Source organism: Portunus trituberculatus, chromosome 48, assembly GCF_017591435.1.
Source record: "Portunus trituberculatus isolate SZX2019 chromosome 48, ASM1759143v1, whole genome shotgun sequence".
Lineage (NCBI taxonomy): Eukaryota > Metazoa > Arthropoda > Malacostraca > Decapoda > Portunidae > Portunus > Portunus trituberculatus.
Window position 1 is genome coordinate 21,588,416 of NC_059302.1, and position 24,360 is coordinate 21,612,775.

The following is a 24,360-nucleotide window of genomic DNA, read 5'->3' on the forward strand; positions in this document are numbered from 1 at the left end:
ATCAGTAGCAGCAGCAGGAGTAATCATCATCGTCATCATCATCATCATCATCATCATCATCATTAGCTACTGATGGTTCACCGTCACACAAAGCACTCCCCCAGTCCCGTTATAGTGAATATTGAGACAGACAGACAAACAAAGATTACGGGATTGAGCAATCACATGAACGTCACGGGGAGAGAGAGAGAGAGAGAGAGAGAGAGAGAGAGAGAGAGAGAGAGAGAGAGAGAATGCTAAAATGTAGGTATAATCTACACTGCTATAAGGAGGCCTCTTGATTATTCCTAGAAATATCCACTTTGATGTTTATCAGTCCTGAGGCAAGTATTTCCGGGTTGACCAGAAATGGTAAACAGGGTAACTATTATGGATTATTTCTGAGCTACATGACTATAATATGCCTTCAGACTACATTCATATAATCTGGCTGGATTGGCAGACTGTCTAACAAACATTGGAAGGACACAGATGATCGCACCTATATTTTTAGCCCATGACGAGAGAAATGACACATTCTTGGTTTTAGAAAGGTAAATAGATGTCCAAGTACTTCCTAATATATTATTGACAGCAAATCACAGCAAAATACATGGAATGGGATGAAAGAACAAAATGGGAGAGGTGAAATAGAGAAAATAAATCAGTACCGCGAGCCGGACTTAACAGGGTGAGCAGTGAGCAGCAGTGAACACACCCAGGGAGGCCACAGTCACACAGCCACACACAGCCACGGCCCATCTCCACCTTAAAGTGTCATTCCCGCTACTACTGACGCCCCCCGTGTGCTTCTGGCAGGGAGGATGAGTGACCGCTAGTGAGGAGGCAGGGAGAGGAAGTGTTGCGAGCAGCGTGAAGTGCGAGAAGGAAGCGAGAGGAAGGCAAAGTGTTCAGAGGAGCCTTGACGGGAGTGGAGGAAGGGAAAGAGGGAGGAGGCGAGGTAGGATGAGCGGCGGGAGGTGGAGGAGGAGGAGGCTCACGGGAGGAGGTAAGGAGGCCAGGTGACCACAAGGCGCAGGAAGGACCCTCTCCGGCCTTCTTAATGCTGGAGGCCGGCGAGTACCAGCGCGTGGCCCTCGAGTCACCCTCACAGTCCCCCACCCAGTCCAGTGACCGCCTCCTGGACAACAAGTGCGTCCAGTCCAGCGCCAGCTCGTCCTCGGAGGACAACCTCGACCTCGATGTGACCTCCACCGCCCAGGTGAGGACCTCCCCACACCCCTACCTCCAGCCTGCACCGCCTCTTCCTCTGCACTGCACACCAAGGTAATTGGACTGTTTGTGCCCAGTGCCTGGCAGGTGTGTCAGCTGGTGCTGGCACGGCGGCGTGTGGCCCATAGCAGCTTGGTGCTCGGAGGGACCCCTGGCACTTTGCGTGGCTGGGGCGGGCAGTGTCATGCTCTGCGGCGAAGGGAAAATTTGCCTGTTCATGTTGTTTTGGAATATTCATCCAGAAATATTTGTCTTATACTCCAAAGTGTATTTTTCAAAGCCCGGCAGTATGTGAGTGTGTGTATTCCCCGCCACAGCTGTGCAGTGCCTCAAGGTGTGTGTCCTTAGTGTTCCTAACATAGTAGCCACTCATTGCTCTGCTGCAGACTAGCCATGCTTGGGTGTCATGAGCATACCACTGACCTTATGTTGGCCACTCATTAACAATTACATGGAGGCTTTGCTCAGAGAGGAGAAGGACAGTGTGTAAATGTCATTACAGGAAAAAATACCTTAGTATGTCAGTTACTTTTTCTCTTGTCGCCTAGTGAGTTTCCAACAGGTGTGGCTCATGCTGTACAGGCAGAAGGCACTCAGTCAGATGAGGCTTGGATTTCATAGAACATTGCAGTAGCATTTGGATTTCTTATTTTTGTTGTATTTGGCTCACCTTGTCTCAAATGGTCACATACTCATATTCAGATCTTTGGATTAAGGAAGCATTCTTTACTTTTGCTTATTTTCTCTTGGTGTTGATGGTATAGAAATTTCTTGGTATTTTGATATTTCTTGGCTTTGGTATGTTCTTTCTGGTCCTATTCAATGCATGCAAACTGAGGCTTGGTGTGAGCTAACCTGAGGAGTTTGCAGTGTTATCAGTGGCTCAGGAGGTCCTACTAATTGTAATAAAAAAGATGAGGATGAGAAGTGAAATTATATCCATTTAGGCCTATTTAGAAAACTGGACACATAATAATAAAGTTTCATAGTGTCCAGGAACACTGCCTGTGCCATGAGCATAGTTTTGAAAGTCCAAACAAGGCAAGGTCATGTGCTGCAGCAAGTCGTACAGGAAGGCACAGGACTGGGCTTAGTCATGAGGCAGAATAAAAAGTTAGATAATCCAGCAGTGCCATGACCACTGAGTAAATACCAACACTTCTCACCTTAAGGTCAAGTGTTAAGGTCAAATGTGAACTTAGCAAGAATAAACTGGCTACTGCTCAGAGACTTGAAAGCGTCACTAAAGCAAGTTCAGTAGTATGCATTCATTACTTCAGATTACTAACTACTACCATTATTATTATTATTAGGTACTGTTATTATTATTATGTAGTCTATAAGATAAAGGAAGTATATCGCTGCATGAGTGACAGGAAACTTACATTGCATGAGTTTTGCTTTTTTACTTGTTCTCTCTCTCTCTCTCTCTCTCTCTCTCTCTCTCTCTCTCTCTCTCTCTCTCTCTCTCTCTCTCTCTCTGTATAATATAGTGTTAGTTTAATGTGAATGATAACCATGCCTCTGCCTCTTCACACACACTGATGGAGCTTCTTAATGAGTGAGCCTGCCCTCCCTTCTTGTGGTGGTGGTGGTGGTGCATGTGATTGGTGGGTGTGGTGTGGAGATGGCCCTGAGTGGTGTAGTGGAGTGGTGTTTGCCAGGTGGGAGGGGCTGGGCTCACTCATCAGGCATTGTGAGTAGCGCATAATTCATTAAGGTATTCTTCTAGGACAGGTAGGTGAGCAGTGTGATGGATGGTAGGTACTTCTTTGTTCCTTCAACCATTTCACTTTTTATACATGTGTGGAGTTTTATTGAAGGGGAATAGCTATCTATAGTTTCTTTTTTTTCTAATCTTCTAATATGATGTGCCTATAGTATGAATATGTATCTACTACTACTACTACTACTACTACTACTACTACTACTACTACTACTACTACTACTACACACACACACACACAAATAATAGTAATGAAAATAATAATAATAATGAATTAATATATAAGAGAGAGAGAGCTGAACAAGTGAGGAGAATATATGGTTTTCTTGTTGGTATCTGCATATACACAGTGGAAGAATGTTGTGCATGGAGATGCAAACAAAGGGAGTGTGTAATGGAGGGTACCAGCAGTCACATTGGTACCTTTGAAAATGTTAATGGAGTGAAAGATGTCAAGAATTCAGACAGTTGAAATGAGCCACCTGAAAAACACATATCATGTGAAAGGAAGGGATAGTGAAAAAATGAGTGATAACATTATTTATATCCTTGTGCATGTATCAGGTGAAGGTGGTTGACTGATAGATGGAGTGGCAGAGGGGGCAGAATACAGTGCCCTAAAGTATCTTAGTAATATAATAAGTGTAAATGAGAAAGAGTAATTATTCACTTTGAGGTAAGATGTGAGTATGGCAGATTTGGTGTGAGTGAGAGTACAGCCTTGAGTGAATGGGTGAACACATTGATTACTGGAACACCACATGTTAGAGAATGATAAGAGAACAGTGCATGCAGGGCAGAGCAATGGAGACTCAAGGTTTGCTCTCTCACCATCACTGTTTTCCAAAGGTTCCATTTGAATATACTCATGTTTTTAAGGGTATTTTTCATGGTTCTGGTGATGGATTGGCAAGATTTCTATATTATTATAAGGAAAAAACTGTCTTGAAAACCTGGCTTATTGTCTCTGTGGCCTTGGAAAATTGTCGTAGTGAGAGGGGAAGGCGTTTCTGAATACGGGCGTCAGTGCTGCAGTCTGAAGGAAACACAGAACACTTTACCCAGGCCTGACAACCCAGGTGCCCAGCAGGAGTCGCACCCTCCTGATGTGACGGGCTGACAGCCCTTCAATATTGTGTGCTATAATCTTATAGTTCTTTCACAATTGGCTGGATAGTGCATCATGTACAGCAGCAAAAAAAAAAGTAATGTTAATATTTGCCATTCAGTAATAGACATCATTCAGTGTATAATAGTTAAGCATTTTACTTTTTTTTTTTTTTTTATGTAAGAGGAGGACTGACCAAGGGCAACAAAATATAAAGAAAAAGGCCCACTCAATCATCAGTCTCCCTATAGATCTTATGTAGCTAGCTGATGTGTTAATGAAATGAGGCAGTGAAGACTTACAAAACTGTAAAAGAGATAAGTGTAAGATTAGTCTAGAAGGCAAAAAGTAGCAAGACAGTGAACAGTGTGAGCTTATCATGTTGTGTTTTGCAGTAGATGTACTAACTACACTTGCCACCAGCCACCCCGACAGGCTGACTTACATGTGATGAAAGAAGAAAGTCATGCACCACTAAATTGTGTGATGTGTAGCTCTCTATAAGAAGCAGGAAATTAAGGCTTGATTTATTGCACAAGCCACTTCATTAAATAACACTCTCTCTCTCTCTCTCTCTCTCTCTCTCTCTCTCTCTCTCTCTCTCTCTCTCTCTCTCTCTCTCTCTCTCTCTCTCTCTCTCTCTCTCTCTCTCTCTCTCTCTATTAATTCTGTATGTCATTAAATATAATAATTCAAGTTGTATTTACCATTACTGTGCACTACTGTGTTATAAGCATAACATTCTTCACAGGAAGTGATGGAACTTCCTGAGAACATTCTTGGAAAACATTGTCCTGTGAGCTTCCACAATAGTTGCTCCAGACCATTGATATCTTTTATACTTTTGAGTTAGAGAAGAGATGAATTTATCTTGACTTGACTTCTTTTAAGAGGGTAGTTTCAAGACATTTGTCCCAGATTATAGACTAACTCTATTGATCTTTAAGGGAAATGGCAATCAAGTGGGCTTTTTTTTTTTTTTTTTTTTTTTCCTCCTACATAAGAAAAGAAAAGTCAGATGTAGCAATAGTACACCTTTCCAGCTGCTGTGCTTTGAGTCAAGTATTATGACATAAGTATAAACATCCTTAGAAGAATTTACTTCACTGAGGCATTGCTTATCCCTGCTTGTTCAGTACTGTGCTAAGCAAGTATTTCAGATGCACAAGTAACAAGGTTTGGAGCATCAGCATATCAGCTCATAACACTAAACTAGTTAGTTCCCAGGAAGGCAGATACTGTGGTGTTTGTAGTGAGAGATAACAGCCAGGCTTATCTGGGCTGGTGTGGCCTCACATCATGGGGAGGGAAGAAGTGTGTGTGTGTGTGTGTGTGTGTGTGTGTGTTGTAAAGGAATGTGAATTTCAAGAGAGAGAGAGACTGACTGTAAAAGGAAGTAATATTGTTGAGAGGAATGTTTGTTTAGAGAGAGAGAGAGAGAGAGAGAGAGAGAGAGAGAGAGAGAGAGAGAGAGAGAGAATGCCTATGAAAATAAAAAAACATTATTCTCCTTTCCTCCCATCTTTTCCTGCTTTGCTTTCTCTTATCATCCTTTTCCTTGTTTTCTTTTTCTTTATTTTTTCAATCATTTATTTCATTTTCTCCTGCTCTCTTCTCTTTCATTTACTTCTTTTTTTCCCTCATTATTTCTCCATCTGCTCTAACCCAACTGTTTTCCTCCTCCTCCTCTTTATCTCATTTATTACTCCATCCTTTTATCACTTCCTGTAATCCTTTCTCTCCATCATCCACTTACTTTCATTCTACCCATTCCATTACATTTCCTTCTCCTCCTACTCCTACTCCTGCTCCTCTTGCTCGTCACATTCAGCAGGTGAAAATGGCGAGTGTGAAACGGAAATGGCAGATCTTCCCGGGACGCAACAAATTCTGCTGTGACGGGCGGATCATCATGGCGCAGCAGACTGGCATCTTCTACTTCACCGTGGGGCTCATTGTGGTCACCAGCGTCCTCTTCTTTGTCTTTGAGTGAGTGGCAGCAGCTGTAGACACTCTCCATTACCCCTTCGTTGCTTTACTACTTATTTATTACCATTACCCCTTCATTATTTTATTTATTTGTCCCTATTACCCCTTCATTATTCTGCTATTTATTTATTTATTTATTTATTTATTTATTTTTTTTTTTTTGCAGGGGATGGGGTTGTTATGGAAAGGTTATGCTAGGTGCCTGGTTTCTGTTGTTTCTTTTATTGTAGGGTTGGTTGTTTGGTTGTAGGGTCAGTAATTTGGATGTAGGCTCATTTTTCAGGTTGTAGGCTTATTAGTTAATCAGTTTGCAGGATAAGTTATTTGGTTATAGTCTCCCTCCCTCTCTCCTTCCTTCCTTCCTTCCTTCCTTCCTTCCTTCCTTCCTTCCTTCCTTCTTTCCTTTGTTTCTTTCTTCCTTCCCTCCCTCCCTCCCTCCCTCCCTCCTCCTTCCTCCCTTCCTCCCTTCCTCCCTCCCTCATCCTGCCATAGCCTCAGCATGCCACACCTTCTTTCCCTCCCTCAGCTGTCCGTTCCTGGCGGTGAACCTGACGCCAGCCATTCCTGCCGTGGGTGGCCTCCTGTTCATCTTCGTCATGTCAGCACTATTCCACACATCCTTCACTGACCCTGGCATCATCCCCCGCGCCACGGTGGAGGAGGCCGTCTACACTGAGAAGCAGATAGGTGAGGCATCAAACTCAGCATAGAAGAGATAGGTGAAGCATCAAACTTAGCATAGAAGAGATTGGTGAGACATCAAACTCAGCATAGAAGAGATTGGTGAGGCATCAAACTCAGCATAGAAGCATCATTTATTCATTTGTATCCCTTCCGTCTACTCACACACTCAGAAAAGGAAAAAAATAATGAAGGAAGAGGAGACATCAAGCATAACATAGAAGCATCATTTATTTATTTGTCTCCTTCCTCCTACACACAGTTCCATGAAATAGAAAATAATGAAGGAATTGCATAATACAATGATGGATTTTGAAGAAGTGGAGGAGTAAGATGAAGAGAGAGAGAGAGAGATGAATAGGTTTACCGTTTAATTTACATTGACATAAACTATGTGAGGCTGTGCACAAAGGGAGCTTCCGCTGTGCTACTTTTCTTCATTTTTATTTATCTCTGTAGCTCCATTTGGTAAGATTATATGTACTGCTAATACCCTTGATCCCCTCTGGCCTCCCACTTAACCTGTTCACTTTTTTTCCTCCAGTGTTTTTAAGGAAAGTTTGCTGTTTAGGTTACATTCACACAAACTTGAATGTCATAGTTATATGGGTCATTTCATCCCTCAGAAGTACCAAACTCAGGCAATGGTCCTCGTCTGCGGCCGCCGCCCCGCACCAAGGAGATCACAGTCAATGGCGTGACAGTCAAGTTAAAAGTACTGCTTCACCTGCAAGATCTTCCGGCCCCCGAGAGCCTCCCACTGCTCCATCTGTGACAATTGTGTGGGTGAGTAGCTCCTGGCATCACTGTTCCACTCTCTATCAACAATCCTTACCATATCAACAACTCTCCCTTCCTCTTCCTTTTCGTCTTTCTCCACAATATAGTGATAATGTGGTTGCCTTTCCAGGACTGACATGCTTTCAGTATTGTAGCTGCTTGGTCTCCTGGTTACCTATCAATGTGAAAGCCAAATCTGCAAAAATTAAAGAACTTCTCTTTTCACACTACTCCTAATGAATGAATGACAGTTTTTTGTCTATTGTAATGACTTAAGCCATGTTAAGAAAAGCTCATACCTATTCCTTTCCAGAGAGGTTTGACCACCACTGTCCATGGGTGGGGAACTGTGTAGGAAGAAGAAACTACCGCTACTTTTATCTCTTCATCATATCTCTTGCCTTCCTGTGTGTCTTCATCTTCTCCTGTGTCATCGCTCACATTGTGATATGTAAGTATGGCTCACAGAGTTCCAGAGTTTACTTGTTTTATATCTACATGATACAAAAGCCCCAGTGGAACAGACTATGATGGAAAAGGTTTCTTTCTTGTTGAGAACATTTTTGTAGCTCTGAATTGTGGGCAGTTTGGAGCCAGTCTTCACTTACATCAGTGGTTTCATTGGAAATTGTTATTTCGTTATTGACATGTTGTTTTGTGTATTAGTATTGAGTACCTTCAGATAACAAAGAAGAAAGAAAGTTTGATAGTAGCAGTGTTTGATCTTATCAGTTTGCTATTCTGTATATTTTCTTGAGGCTCCTCCAAGGCATGGTCATGAAAATAAATGTGCCACTTGTTGCAGTCCATGGCTACTGTCTTGACTTTCATATGTCCCTTTCCTCTCTGTCATGTGTCACAGATACATCCTTCTAACTTATCCTATCATGTGTAAAGGGATGCCATTGCTGTAACTCACTCATATCTCTCTCTCTCTCTCTCTCTCTCTCTCTCTCTCTCTCTCTCTCTCTCTCTCTCTCTCTCTCTCTCTCTCTCTCTCTCTCTCCCCCACGAGTGTCCTTAGTGGTCACGCAGATTAAGGCGCCGCATTCTGCCACGATGGTGGTAAATTGCGGGGCATCGATTCGAACCCCACTAAGGACATCTAGCAGCTATATGGCCTTTGTTACCTAGCAGCAGGACAAATTACTTCATTGGAGGGGGGCTCCCTTGTGATGACTTAATTTGAGGATTATTTAATCCTTTTAAATCTCTCCCACGAGCAGTTATGAAGAATGAGAATGCGACTTTCATGGCATCAGTGCAGCGGAAGCCAGCTTCAGTGATCGAGGGCGTCATCTGCTTCTTCTCTGTGTGGTCAATACTAGGCCTTGCTGGCTTCCACACCTACCTCACAACCTCCAATCAAACCACCAATGAAGATGTGAGTCACTGCAAACCACAAACATTCATACTTTCCTTCTCATAAATATTAACCCCTTCTGTGCTGTTAATGCATTTTCATATTCATCTTGGTTAGGTTAGATTAAGTTAGGTTATTTCCTTACTTTCCCCCATTATTTCATTACTTTCCCCATGAATAGTAGTTGTTAAAAGGACCAAATAAAAAGAAATATGTTGGGTACTGTTGGTTTAGTAAGAGTGAAGCACCTCAGTCACTTCAGAGCAGTTACACGCATTAACTTCTTCAGTCCCAGGATGCATTTTCATATTCATTCTGTTTACTATTTGGTAATTTTTTATAGCTAGCTTCAGAAACTTATGTGGGGGATTACAATATTGAAGACTGGCCAATAATCTTCTGACTTCCATAGGTACTTCCTAATGTAAATAAGATAATTTAATCATACCCAGAACTCTTGATAAAAATATGTCTCAGTTCTGAAATTGATAAGGTGATATAGAATAAAGTCCTTCTTTGACTGATATTTATTTATTTATTTATGTCTTTCCATTTTTATTCATCCATCTAATTCTTTCCTGACTGCACTGGATTTCTGGAGTGTAGTTTACTTCTGAGGTGGTGGTTTATGTTCAGAATGTGTGTGCAGCTGTACAGAACAAAGCTGACAAAGTGGGGGCCGCCGTGGTACAGTGGAACCATGCATGCTTTGGGATCCAAGGGATCTCCAAGCGCACGGGTTCGAATCCTGTCCATGGTCTGAGTGCAGGTTGGGCTTCCTCACTCAGGGCAACGATTTCCTAGTGGGTGGGCTTTGAGATAGGAGGTACCCTAAAAAGTATCCCCTTTAGCCCATAAATTCCCGTGAAAAGCCCATATGGTATAAATGGTATAAATAAAAGTGAAGTTTCAGGATTTCTGTTTTTATAGATTCCCAACTCTATGCACACAAGATGAAAGTGAGTACAGGAAGGAGGAATAAGAGTAGATTATGAGGAAAACAAGAAATACTTCATTTTTTCTTTTGTGTTGCAGATCAAAGGCTCCTTCACAGCCCGGCGAGGGGAGGCCAATTTTAACCCTTATGGTTATGGCAATTTCTGCCTCAACTGTCTGGCTGTTCTGTGTGGCCCAGTGCAGCCGAGCCTCATTGGTGAGTCTCACTTTTGTTGTTGCCTCTCCATATTCTACATTTTTCTAAGTGATAACTATTTTCACTTTAATGTCCTTTTTCATTATTTATTTATTTATTTAATTAATTTATTTGTTTGTCTCACTACTCCTGGTGTCTGGAAAGAACTACACATGCTTACACACTCATAGCATACACACTTCACTCCTGCTGAAAGGTGAAAGTTGTGACTTCTCAGCTTAGTATGTCCTGTACCTGTCTGTGGCAAGGTGAAGATAACTGTCAGTGTGTCCTGCCCTGCTTCAGTGGTGTCATGGAATTGTCATTTGGTGCCTTTGTTCCCATGTTCGTAGTCAGGTGTTGGGGAGCCATAGCTGATAATGTGTACTACTCTCAATGACATCACTGACTAGTTTTGGTGTTGGTGCACAGACCGTCGGGGAGTGGTGACCTCAGAGTACCTCACCATTACCCAGGGCAGGCCAGGGGACATCCAGGCTGCCTCCAGGACCTATGGCACGGTGTATACTGCCCAGCCCACGGTAAGTGTCCAGCTCTTTGTGAGTGTGATGTGCACATAGATCTGGCAAGTGTGGAGTCTTAATGGTATTGGACATCCATTTTGTGTCATTATAGGTATGTGAATAGTTAATGAATTGAAGCTTATTGCCTTGTGTTTATGTGTTTGTGTGGGAATTCATTTCAGGGAGAGAGAAAGAGACTGTTTTACAAGGTGATATGATCCTGCCCTGTGTGAAAGTGGATTGATAACTCTGACACGAATGACAACATTACCGATGAGTTCTGATCTCTCAACTTTCCCTTTTGCTCCCCAGAATGGCCTAGTTTCTCCTCGGGCTGGGTCGGAGGGTCCTGCAGGCACACATGGGGCCAATGGTGGTGTTGTTGTTGGTGGTGGTGTGGGGGCCAGTGTGGTGCCTGGCACTGTGCCTGTCATGGGTGGCGGAGCCATTGCTACAGAGAATTCCATCTCCACGGGCTCCCTCAAAAAGAAGTCTGTCTCTTCACAGTCTGTGAATGGTGAGTGGTGCTGGTGACACACAACTGACCTTGCTGTTTGAAGCACAGGTACATGTTCAGACAACAGACACACACATCCACCTTACTCCAGTCTTTCACATCTTTCCCTGTGTTCGTGGTCGGGTGTGGACCAGTGTTTTGAAGTGACTGTGCATTTTTCACAGTCCTTGACTCTAATGATGCTTCATTCTGTGTTCATGGGATCATGAGGCTGGGATTCCATTCTGTAGGAGTATTTTGTGCCCTCTTACTGTTGTTTACAACAAGATTGAAAGAAAAGATGATATTTTCTGAGGTTAGTGTGAGATGCAATGGTGGTGTGTTCTTGACTTGCAGGAAAAAAAAAATTGTTTTCAAAGAAAGGCTGCCTTTGCCTTGTTTTTCAGCTTCTTTTTTTTTTTTTTTTTACTAATTTTTTATTACTAATTCTTGCATCTTTATATTAGCTACCAATTAAAATTTCCCATATCTGTTGACATTATTTTGATTAGAGAATACTGTTCAGTATGTATCTGTTCTGATGAAAACTGTGAAGTATTTAGAAAATTAGTTAATTGGAACAAATAATATAGGAAAGTTGATTCTCCTTCAGATGGAAATTAAGAATTGCTATTACATATGGAATGACTTGCACTAAGATACAGTCAAATCTGCTGACATTCTCCCAACAGCTAATTTTATGTCACTATCATCACCTTTATTTTCTTTTGATTTCTTACTTGCTTTCCTGGTGAAGGAAGTAGTGGTCTCACTAACACATTTATCCTGGGGATGATTTGGTGTGGCCTGGAATACACTGGAATATTGTACTGTACCTGCATTCATTCCAGTACATTGTGTCTGAGTGGTTGAGAGCCTGGTGTTGGGATTGCCTTGGGACTGAGTCAGGTTTTTATGATCAGACAGAATCATGTCAACAGGAAGAATAGAAAGATTGGTTATAAAGATTGTGCTAGACTGGAGGAACAAGTATAATAGGGAAACTGCTTCAGGGATGGACATACACAGGATTATATGAAAGGAAAAGAAAAATGAGGGAAAAATTACTGTATATGAGGCAGAGAATGGGAAATCATGGTGTTGATGGAAGGTCATCCATGAGAGTTAGAAGTGAATTAAGTAAACTAATGTATGTATAAGTAAAGAATATGGTTGGGACATTATTTTGAATTTTATAGAGTGAAATAGCCAAGTAGTGTTTAGGTAAGCTTAGTTAAGAATAAACATCTCTTTGAAATGCCTTGCTCTTGAGTTAATCTGATGTAGTTGCAGTGATGTAAGCTCTGTGCCAAGGAGAGGGAGTATAAATGGGGTACCTGGAGTGAGGTCCTGGCCAGTCATTGCCGGGTTAGTGTAGGCCAGTGTGACTATCGTCTTGATCCCTCTTCGGTGTGCTTGTGTCCACGAAGGTCATGTGTGGAACTATCGCGTTGCCCCAGCACTAGAGCTCCGAGCCTCCTGGTACTTTGAGCCCCATTACTACTACCACTACCACCACCTGGTCTAGTGGGGCCCAACACCAGCACTCAGGGGGTAAAACAGCCTCTCTCAGCAAGTCTCTATCACAACAGCAGCTTCCTCTCTGCCACCACCAATAACAAGCATCTCTACCTTGCATGACCCACAGGCTTTTCTCTACTTCATGTCTCTTATCAGTACACAAAGGACTTACTGATTGTCACCACTTGTGTACGCTCACTGGAGGGTGCGAGGGCTTATGAGGGAAGGATGGGACACATTTCTCATCTGAAATGAGTGTAGCTAAAGTTGATTGTGGTGGTAGTTTGTTGTTATTTATGATAACACAGAGTTAGAAGTATTGTGTGTAGGTGATATGTTTAACATGTTTTTCTTTCCTTACAAATCACCCTTACCTGCAGATAGACAACCTGGTAATACTTAGGAAGGAGAATGCAATAGTGAGGCAGACCAGCCAGTCCTTAGATGCACTCTCTCTCTGTGGTCACTAGTGGAGGAGGTGGAATGAGCACCAACAGTGTCTTGTACTGTAATCCATGCTCAGCATGATCCAGACATATGTTGTGACTTTAAGGAAGTGCTTCAATATCTTTCAGTTCATCAATCATGCTAGAATTCTGAGATTATCATATTGCAATTGTAATGCAACATGTAACACAAGGTACATTTTTCTTTGATAGTCATATTTTGTTGTAATGGAGCACCAGGTAATGATACAATGAATGTTTCAGAATATAAGTATTTAATTGCACTTTGTTCACCAGGTATCAGCATTTTTTTTTTGTCAATAGCATACTATTTTCAGGACTGTTTTATCTTTGATGTCAAAGTTATTTTTGGAAAGTAGTAGAACACAGAAGTAGTGATAGTGGTAATAGCAGTAGTAGTAATAGTAGTGGTATAGTAGTAATGGAAATATTAGATGTAGTATACTTACATGACAGTTATAGCAGTAGCAGTAGTAATAGTTATAGCACTGACTTTGTATTTGGGTTATAGTTGTAGGTGTGTGTGTAGGTTGTAGGTGAGAGTGTGAATGTGGGTGTGTGTCTCTGTGTGTGCTTCTGTGCTGCACTAGCATCAGACAGACAGTGAGGTGCAGTCATCTAATATGTGTCCCTCTCTCTCTTCTCTCCCCACGCTGCCTCCCTCCTCTCCACTGATGTTGGCGTCTACCCACCTCTTCCTCCTCCTCCTCCTCTTTTCTTCTGATAGGAATTAGTGTCAACAACAACATCATCATCAGTACCAGCCACCACCACCACCTCCACCACCACCATCACCACTTTCACCACAGCAACAACAACAATCACATCAACTTTAGCCAGGCCGACAGACCCACCCCTTGCGGCAAAGTCCAAAAGATGACTGGCCGGAAATTGAGAAAGAGTGCTAGAGATCCTGACGAGCAGCATCTCCCCATCATTTTGCACAAGCAGTCCTCTAGCACCTCTCTTGCCATGGACTAAAGGCTAGCAGCATAACATCTTCCCTGTCACCAGCCATCTCACCACCACCTCTACTTCTACTACTACTACTACTTCTCCTACTCTACTACTGTACTACTAAACCACCACCACTGATCTCTCATACATTTTGGTTTGTGGTATTGAGGAGTGTTTAGCATGGCGTGGTGGATATTCTGCCAAAGGTGGGTGATGAAGGAAGGCTGGCAGTCTCCCTCCTTCCCTCCCTTGCTCCCTCACTTCCTCCAAGCATGGTTGACTAGGACACCACCAGCACAATAGTAGCATAGGATAAAGCATGCCTTGCCCACCATACCATCTCTCTCTCTCTCTCTCTCTCTCTCTCTCTCTCTCTCTCTCTCTCTCTCTCTCTCTCTCTCTCTCTCTCTCTCTCTCTCTCTCTCTCTCTCTCTCTCTCTCTCTCTCTCTCTCTCTCTCTCTCTCTCTCTCTCTCTCTCTCTCTCTCTCTCTCTCTCTCTCTCTCTCTCTCTCTCTCTCTCTCTCTCTCTTGTACTCTTGGCCATTTTGAGAAAACTGTTGATCATTATCAGTGGTTCAGAATCTCAGCCTTATAGTTGAATATTGCAATTTTATCATTCAGGATTCATAAAACATCAAAGGCAGTCCAGTTACTCAGACTTTTTAAATTGTCATAGCAGAATAGATGGTTTTCTTGTCTAGTACAGAGAGAATTCCTGATAATGCAACTGTGTAAGAAAACATGTGTTCAGATAACTCTTTGTGGTCTATTAAACAAATGAACAGTAAGCAGAACAAATTAACTACTATGTGATAATGACTTTCATGGTTTATGCTACCAGTGAATTAGCACACTGCAGTATTCATTAGAAGGATGGACTAGAGAAGGAATAAAAGACTAAAGGTTTTGTGGAAGTGCTCTGTTGTTTTGTTTGAGTTGACTCACGCAACAAACCTCAAGCTTTTGGAGCTGGTGGGTGATGGCATGAGTCAGGCAGTGGGAGGCTGCTCTGGATGATGAACATGAACTAAGTGGCCATTTGTATCTTGCTTCTATCCCTTCTACTCTATACCTCTGTTCTTGCCTCTCATTTCAACATTTTTTTCCATCCTCTCCTCACTTCAAAGTGCAATGTTTTCCCTCTTCCTCTTCACTAGCTTCTGCCTTGAAGTTTCTCCACCTCCACCCTTTCCTTAATATTCTTCCACTTCCACATTTGTTACTTTAAAGATGGCAATAATTTTGACCTCTAAATATCCAATCCTGTTATGCAAAACAACAAGATGATCTTAGGTCTCTACTCTTAATTCTTATCCTTAGATGGTCTTGAGTCCCTCTATTTGTCCTTTTTTTTTTTTTTTTTTTTTTTTTTTTTTTTTTTAATCTCTATTTCTTGTGTGTTTACATTCATGTACAAATTCAATGAGCTCCAGTAAATGTTAAACTATATCTGTGCTTTTCTTCTTTTGAAAGGGAGGAAGCAGTGGTGCTTTTCTTCACTATATAGTCATTTATATGTCATTGTTTTAAGTGTGTGAATATGTTGCAGGGAAAGACGTGGTAGGTGGCGGCAGCGGCAGCCTGGGAGCCCCGACGCCAGCCACCCCACACCAGGGGACAGTGGTGGTGGGACCCACCGGGACACCCCCAGGAGACTTGTCAGTGACAACTGGGCCAGGGGTGGGGGTGGGGGGAAGCCATGCAGGGGTCACCTCCAGTCAGCTGTACCTTCTAGACAGCTCTTATGATCTTGACCTGGATTCCATAGATGGCTCTGTGTCCCAACCCTCACATTCCGAGTCCTCACAGCTGGGACTGATACACAGCAATGCAGTATAGACCCCACCACTCCCTTCCCCCACCACCTCCCCTTAGTGCAGTCTGGCCCTCTGGTGACGCTCGGGTCCATCAATAGTGCTGACCTTGGCAACGTGGCAGGAAGTAATCTGCTCCAGAGACTCGTTGTGTGTCTGTGTGGAGAGCTGGGAATATATTGTTTTGCTGAACTGTTGTGATGAAGCTCTGAAGATCTGGGGAAAATTTTGCACTAGAGAATGGAGAGAGTTGAGTGAAAAGCAAGCCCTTCCTTTAATGAATCACACATGACTTTAACTCTCTATGTAACAATTTGCACAAGCAGTCTTATGTTAAGATTTGTAGCTCCATTGCATACTTCAGCCTTCAGTAGCAAGTTGCTGGTGCTGCATAAAACATATGTTTAAAATGAAAGATTTCTAATATTGTTACATGAACTCTACATTACGGTGATAATGTTAATGTCTCAAAAATCATACTGGGAATATAACTTGAATTTCCATTACTTTCAGAGTTAGCTTTACCTAATCTCATCATATACACTCATTTCTTTATGTGGTCTTCATGCAAAGCCAAATTTGATGTTGTTGGTGTGTGTTGTAGGAACTTTGTTATATAAAGTCAAAGTTTATATTTAAATTCCATTTTGACAACATCTTCATGCAGTGAGAAGAGGCTAAAAAGATTGTGGTCCTGAGGCACAAGATCCTGGAAACCTTGAGGTCTTACTGGCCTCCCCATTGTTAGTCATGAGTGTTGCCAGGACAGCCTTGAAGGGCCAACTAAGGAAAGAGAGCAGTGTAGAAAAAGCCAGCCGACTGATGGACAGACATGCTAATTGTCGTGTGTATTATGCACCTGCACCTACCAAAGTGTACATAATGCAGTGCTGATGCTACAGATTATATATATATAGATATATATAGTGTTTGGTTCCTTGATGGACATTTGTGTTTGTAAATTTGTTAATATGCAAGGATGGTCAGAATTTTGACTTGCCCTACATGTCTGTGTGCTTATATTTCTACATTCAGATGTGTGCGTTTGTACATACATACTTATATCCAGACACAGACAATTTTATAATTTGCGTCACTATTTTCTAAAACTGTTTTGCAGTTTACATGTATTTCCTTGTAGTTTTGGAAATCTGGTAGTAAGATTCAGATAGTTTCAGGTGTTTTATGTGTAATACATATTTTTATTTTTGTATGCTTGAGTAACAGATGTGGAAGCCAGAAAGTGTTTAACCATAACCAAAGTTTTTCTCTGTGCTCCTTCCCCTGCTGTTCCGAGGCTAACAGTCAGCTATGTCTTGCCACGATGCTGGTGATTAATGCATTCTTAACACTTCATAGTAATGTTTTGTACTGTTACCATGGCTAAACAACATTATTGTTTATGAAGAGCTTGGATGCAAGTCAGTAGTTACTTATACATACTATAATTATGTTAGGGATGGAAAAGAAGAGAAATTTCAATTTACAATATGGAAATCCTTTTATAAACTGTACAAGATGAGTCATGTTGATATTTTTAAAACGTGTAAAATTTATTAATGGCTTTCAAGAATGTATCTGTTTAACCTTGAGAGTCCAAAGAATATCCTCATGTAGCTCTGTTGGTCCTTTCTTCACTGATTGGACTCCACAAACCTAGTTTTATGTTTCTGAATTAGAGATTAAGTGGGTACATGCTGTGTTGATAGATTCATAAATAGTGAGAGTGTTTGTGGTTAGTGACAGTGAAGTGCTAAGGTGTGATTGTTGCAGTGACATCAAGTGAGGAAGGGAAGACCATTGTGCTGTCACCACCTGTAAAGTGTTTGCAGTTTTGAATCAGTTGCATTCCATCTTGTGCTCTGTGAAGCAGCATCCCTTTGTCCACTGTTCATTAATTACTCAAAGCAAAAAGAAAGCTATATATATTGTGGAAAGAAAGCTACTAGATTAAAATATGAGAGAGAAAGTCAGCCTGTGGTGTGTGTGTGTGTGTCTGTGTCTGTGTCTGTGAACATGTAAGAGTGCAGATTAATGAGTGTGTGTGTGTGTGTGTAAGAGTGCAGATTAATGAGTGTGTGTGTGTATACATGATGGCTTTTGTACTGAAACTAAAGGTCAGTGCAGTTTCTCTCTCTCTCTCTCTCTCTCTCTCTCTCTCTCTCTCTCTCTCTCTCTCTCTCTCTCTCTCTCTCTCTCTCTCTCTCTCTCTCTCTTTTTCCAGCAGTTTCCTACTTCCAAACAACTTAGTGTTTACAAGTGGATTAATGGAAATTTCCTGCAAAGTCAGCAATAGTTCATGGTGTTTGTGATTGGCCCAGCAGTGTTGAATGCAGTGACTGGCTGTCTCTGTGTGTTGAAGTGTTGAATGTCCTTTGAGTCTAACATGTGATTGCTCTTAGGAAACAGAATTATTATTATTATTATTATTATTTTATTTATTTTTTTATTTATTTATTTATTTATTTTATTATTTATTTTTTTTAATTAAAAATTCTGTTGTAGATTGAATATATATATCATTGGACCCACCAAAAAATAAGATAACTATATCACCTGTCTAGATGCATCTATCTATCTATCTATATCTGTATCCACTGCTTTGTCCCTTGTGGTGACTTCCTTCAAGTGATTGTCCATGATGAAAAGTAAATTTTCTCCTGTTCCATCCATGATCCTAAATGTCTGATCAAATTCTTGCTCTCCATCTCCCTGTAACACTTGTCCCATTTATTCAGCCATTTAATGTTAACCTCCCTCTTATCTTCACTCTCACTTATGTATATTCTTCACAATCTCATTCTCATTCATTCTTGTTTTATATCCGGCCATCTCAATGTGACAAGTGTATTCATTCAATCTGTTCTCTTGGCTCTTTCAACTAAGCTAAAAATCTCGCACACATCCACATTGCTGTCTCTCTTACTTCTTGACTGCCCATGATGCATCTCCACTGCACATAATCATGACTGTTGTGCTGCATTCCATGTCCATATCTGTGATATATACATCAGATTAGGAAGATGATGATTCTTCATGTACTGCTCCTTATTTCTGTGTTAGCATTTGATAATTCCTCATAATGTTTGAGCTGCTGGTAAGTGCTTCAACTCCATTGTTTACTTCCACTCCAGTCAACACAATCTTCAACACTTCATACTTCTCATCTTGGTCTCTAGGTTTTTAATTTTTTAATTTTAATTAATTTATTTATTTATTTTTTTTTTTTTAATACTAACACTATTTTCATACTGACACTTGACTTTTGACTTAATTCTTATATACACCAAATTTCCCCAGCATTAAGTGGGTCTGGTCAGCCGTGACTGATTCATAGGCCAGAAAAGACTTTGCTGCTTCATTGCAGGTAGCATTGACCTGAGTATTGTGGCATCTTTCCTCCAAGAGTATGGGATACTTTGAATTTTTTTAAAGACAAATGTAACATTTTCTAACATTGCAATGCCAGTTTCATTGCATCATTAGTAAAGAGTTCCAGCATTGGGAGTATTGGATACCATTCATTCTGAGCTCAGCATCCTTGTCTTCAGCTTACCTTGTGCCACATGTATATATAGTTAGCAGCCATGTTAATACCAGAAACCCTGTCTCACTCCCACTTCCTCTCCTTGACTCTCTCCACTTAATACAGACCCTTCACCACTGTGGTAGAATGTCCTGATCATTGACAGACAGACAAAATGGACGTGTAGTAAACGTTGCAGGCATCAAACACCCAGAGCCACAGAGCCTTCTCATCTGTCCCACCTGGTCATTTATGTGCCTTCTAGAGACTCAAAACAGCAAGGAGCCTCATTGTGACTGATTACCGTTTTATTAGGAAAAATGTGATCCATGCATACTTGTTCAAAGTTTACCCATCCCTTAGTAAGTGTATCTCCTTGTGGCTGATGAGTCATTCTTGTTCCCCTTCATCCTGTGTAATGGGACAGTTGCCTTTAAAGGATTTCAGCCCATTTGATCGATAGATGGATCATTATTATTGTTATTTGTGCTTTATTTATATATTATAATTGTTTTTCATTACTGGCTGGATGGCATAGTGGTTAGTGTCCATTGCTCACAGTTATGAAGGCTGAGGATTGGACAGACCCTGGACCAAGTGGGACAGTTGGACGGAGCTCTTATCACACTGCTCTCTGTTTCAACACCAGAGATTCAGCTGAGGAGTTGTGACCTTGTAGCCTACCCTGAGTGCAAGACTAGTAATTGTGTGTGTGTGTGTGTGTGTGTGTGTGTGTGCACGCACGCACGCGGATATATGTGTGTGTGAGCATACATGTGCGAGTGTGTTTACTAAGAGAGATCAGAATACCACATCACTTGGGATGAAAGAAAGGAATGTATTTGATACAAGAAATGTTGAGTTGATTTTCTATAGATTGATTTTTTTATTGATTTTGTTTAGGCCCAAATTACATAGAAAAGAAAAAAAATCTGTAAAGAGCTATATATATTTTTCATTCAACTTGCAAAGCAAGTTACCTTATGAAATGCTGAACGACTCAAAAAATACTGTTTCCAGCAATAGAAAACTCGTGAGAAATTCTCCTTTGACTGTCCTCCACAAACTGTTAAAAGGCCATTACTTTTTTTTTTACCCATTGTAGACCAATTGTGTCCTCTCTTATCTGAGTCTGGTCCATGACTGACCCTTACCATTTGATACTAAAATGTTTGGGTGTAGTCGATCCAATCGAGGTGTACATTGGCACCAGTGATTCCTTGCATACAATATAACGGCGGTGGATGGTGCAGTATAGAAGCTGCACCTCCCGCCCTACTCTTAAAGACTAGGTGTTTGATTCTGTACCTGGCATCATTGGCTGGGAGAGCTAGTGCCTCCTGTCTCCCCCCCCCCCCTAGCAACACTACATGACCTTTGTTTAGCATGAGTGTGAGTCTATTTCACCATTTCAGATCATGTGTAGGTGGAGGCACCTTCATCCACAACTCACTGAAATGGTGACACGTAGAACCCGTCTTGAGCCAGTGATTATGTTAGAATGCCAACAATGTAATAGCTAGTTTTCTATGGAAGAAGATAAGATTTAGTTAAAAGGCTGTTCAATCATGTTATATATACTATACATATATATTTATACTATACATGTGTGTGTGTGTGTGTTTGTGTGTGTGTGGGTTTGTATGTGTAAAGTTATGTGATATGTAAACTGCTTTCTTTGATTTTTTTTTTATTTTGATAGAAATAATGATTTGATTTGTGTGTATGTGTGTGAGAGGAACCTTGGCCCTGGAGGAGAGTGGATCAGGCCGTTTACTTGTGAGGGTGTACGAATCTTGACTATTTTGTTATTCCACCTTGGGAGCTAGACATTAATTTATGTTGCGTATAAATGAAGGACGTCCCTAATGAGGTAGTATCTCGTAACATTGAAGGGGCCTTGTGTGGTGTACAATGATAGTCTTACCTGTAGACAAAAAAAAGATATACAGACTGACAGGAGAATTGTAAGAGGAGTGCATGCATCTGCCTTTGTATGCTTGTATGTGAATGTGTACATGCATGTATATGTATGTATGCACTTGAAAACACATTTTCTTGTTAATATTCATTCATGATAACATTTAGCCAATTTCTGCTGTTTTTGGCAGCTTTGGTTTTCAATCAATCTCTTATTCCACATGCTCTTAGCAATATGTAGCCTCACAACACTGTCCTGAGAGTCGGCCCCCTGCTGATCCTTACTGTGGTCTGTGAGTGAGCCGCATCATTCCTGCGACAGCAATACTCAGCACATGAACTCAGTGAGGTGATTGTGTTGCCAGTCTGAGTGACTTTATAGTGTTTCTCAGTTTCTTGTTCTCTCATTAGAAGGGGAATAGGAGGCAAGTAGTCATGAAGAGGAAAGCAGAGGATGGAGATAAAGAAAATGTATCTTCGAAAAGTGAGACATTATGCTCAATGCAATATTCTGCTCTAATGTTTGGTATTTACAGAAACTTGAGAATGGTAGTAGGAAGGTATTCTGTCCAAAATGGTGGGTGAAGATATATATGAAAAGGAATAAAATAAACCATATTCTAATGTACTTCACCTTGATAAAATTGTAATTTTTTATTTGCATTTTCCTTGTGACAGGACAGTGTTGGTATGAAATTGTCTTTTGGAGTCCTTGAAGTTTACATTAATGTGTACTTTGCAAAGTGAAATGCCATGTGATTGTTTACACAGAAATATGTTGTCTTCAGCCCACCCACTGTCCACTGCTTCTTAATGATATTTGATTTTATGAATATAAATAGGAAAGTTTGTGAACCATGAAGAATTAATTAAATTAATAAATTGAAAGCAAAATCAAAGTTAGAAATAAACATTACTGCATACATCTCAAAAAGTGCTGTCACCAAGTCATCAATGCAGACAGTGAGGGGCTGAAGTAGTGTATTCAGAGGCTGGAGTGTTAGTGATGTTCATTATAGTTGTTGTTTTCATCTCCAGTTATCACGTGGTCTTGGTGAAGTGTGACTAAGTTTTTCAAAGGTGCTGTCACTTGTGTGTGTTTCCAATAACAGGAGAGAGAGAGAGAGAGAGAGAGAGAATCTTAGTTGAGAAGTGTATGAATGGAATGAAAAGTTAGTTTGTAGGGATGGGATGTTTGTATGTGCCTACAAGTCCATGGGCAGGCAAACAGCAGGGTTCTCATGAATATTGTCCTCAAGGGAATAAGAACTTGGATTCAGCTAAAAAGACAGGGACTACCATAAATGTTGACATGTGAACAAGTTTTGTCGTGATTAGAGCCAGTTTATCAGCAAGAGATTATGATTCATTACTTAAGTGTATGCTGTACTTTATACTGGAAATTCTTGTATTCATGAGAGGTTGTATTGGTGTGTCTCTTCCATTCCTGCCATCTCTCTGGACCAGAGTCTCTGTTTTTGATGATAGTAACTTACACTTTGACACTTTGTTGCTTTGAAGGGATTACTAAAAAAAAAAAAAAAAGAGCACCTTGCTAGATGTCAATGTGTGTGTGTGTGTGTGGCAGCAGGGTGTTGTAGGTTTGCTAGCCATGACTCCTGAAATAATCATTATAAAGTTAGTGTGTGAAATGTGCAATTTTTAGCCTCTTTACCACACTTATTTATATGTTTCCTGGGGATGTCACAATGAGTTGCCATCCTTTCTTCATGTGCTGGATGAGTGAGAATTAATTTTTAGACAAAGCCTTTGACTACCTTTAGGAGAGAAAGATTTTTCATGAATTGTAAAATTATGCAAAAAGAAACAAACCAAAAAAAGTATACTTGTAATGAAGATAATTATACAGGTTCATTTAGATATTTGGCCATTATTTGTCATCCTTATGAAAGGTGTTCAAGCAGTAGCCTGATGCACAACTGGCTGCTGCTACTACTACTGCTGCTGCTAGAAAATATCAATAACCAATACTCAAACATAGGTCCACTTTTTAAGTAAACCTAACATAACTTGAATAGTTCAAGATACATGGTAGCCCTACATAGAAGGGTTAAAATAGAAAGAAATGCAATATGTATGTGAGTTATACAGGACAAATAATAGATTATGGGGGTTTACATTTATTTTGGAATTCAGGGATGTACCAGAGAATGCATTGAAATATTTAAGATATTGGTCAGCTCTGGCACTTGACCCAGTAATATCCTACTGCCCCCAACCAGTGGTGTTCCAAAGTTCTGTATGGGGCCCTCATTGACAAGTTAGAGGCAGTGAGGGGAACTGCCAGTTTGACTTAAGGAGTCCCTTCAGGGTACATATTTCAGACACCCTAATTTATTAGATATACAGCTTGTCACAGCACTGCAAGGTGCAGTGACTGTCAAATTGGTTAGAACTCACGGGGCCTTTGTTTTGTTGAGCAAGTTGGGGACCCCAAGTGAATGCTTGGTTTGCCTGACTGTAAGGAAGACCCATGCCCCCAACACACAGGAAGGAGGAGGAAGAGGAACAGCCAAGCCACAATACTTTCCCTCCACTTCCTCGATATTTTGCCTAACATCTAGTGTTTTTGATGTATTTTTAGGCTAAGACGTGTATATGAAATTAGTAGAAGGAAGAAAAAAGATAAACAAAGGAGGAAGATTAAGAAGAAAGGATTAAGGGAAGCGGAAGAAAAGGACGAGTAATCTTCCCGTCCTTTATAACTAATTTTTATGGTTTAGGGGTACATTTCGAGTGTTTTTAATATGTTTGGTAGTATGCCAAGGTGTTTTGGGTGTTATAAGTGTGTTTTAGATGCATTTTGTATGCTTTTAATGTATTATATGTTTTTGCTTAACTGCTTATCTGCTTATCTGAATGTGGCGTGGAGGTGCTTGTGTATTTGGGTGTATTTTGAATGTTTGCAGGCATTTTGAGGGGTTGTATGGTATTTTGAGTGCGTTTTTTTTTTTTTTTTTTTGGGGGGGGCTACTTCTGAGTGTTTTATGTGATATGAGAGATCTTTTGGGTGTTTGCTTGAGAGATTGATGATTGATTTTTAACTTTATTATTTTAGCAGTGTATACAACAAGAGAGAGAGAGAGAGAGAGAGAGAGAGAGAATATATATACCAGTGAATG

The 24,360-nt window shown here is 40.9% G+C and overlaps 1 protein-coding gene across 1 annotated transcript; it reads left to right on the top strand.

Moving 5' to 3' along the window:
- Nucleotides 1-668: 668 nt before the first annotated feature.
- LOC123498496 (palmitoyltransferase ZDHHC18-like) lies at nt 669-23,098 on the top strand. Its single transcript, XM_045245652.1, is given in 11 exon segments — nt 669-1,201; nt 5,881-6,035; nt 6,562-6,722; nt 7,343-7,428; nt 7,430-7,502; nt 7,810-7,947; nt 8,723-8,880; nt 9,895-10,012; nt 10,424-10,533; nt 10,828-11,032; nt 15,507-23,098. Coding segments are annotated over 11 exon segments (1,653 nt in total). The 5' UTR covers nt 669-1,042; the 3' UTR covers nt 15,797-23,098.
- The last annotated feature ends 1,262 nt before the right edge of the window (nt 23,099-24,360 follow it).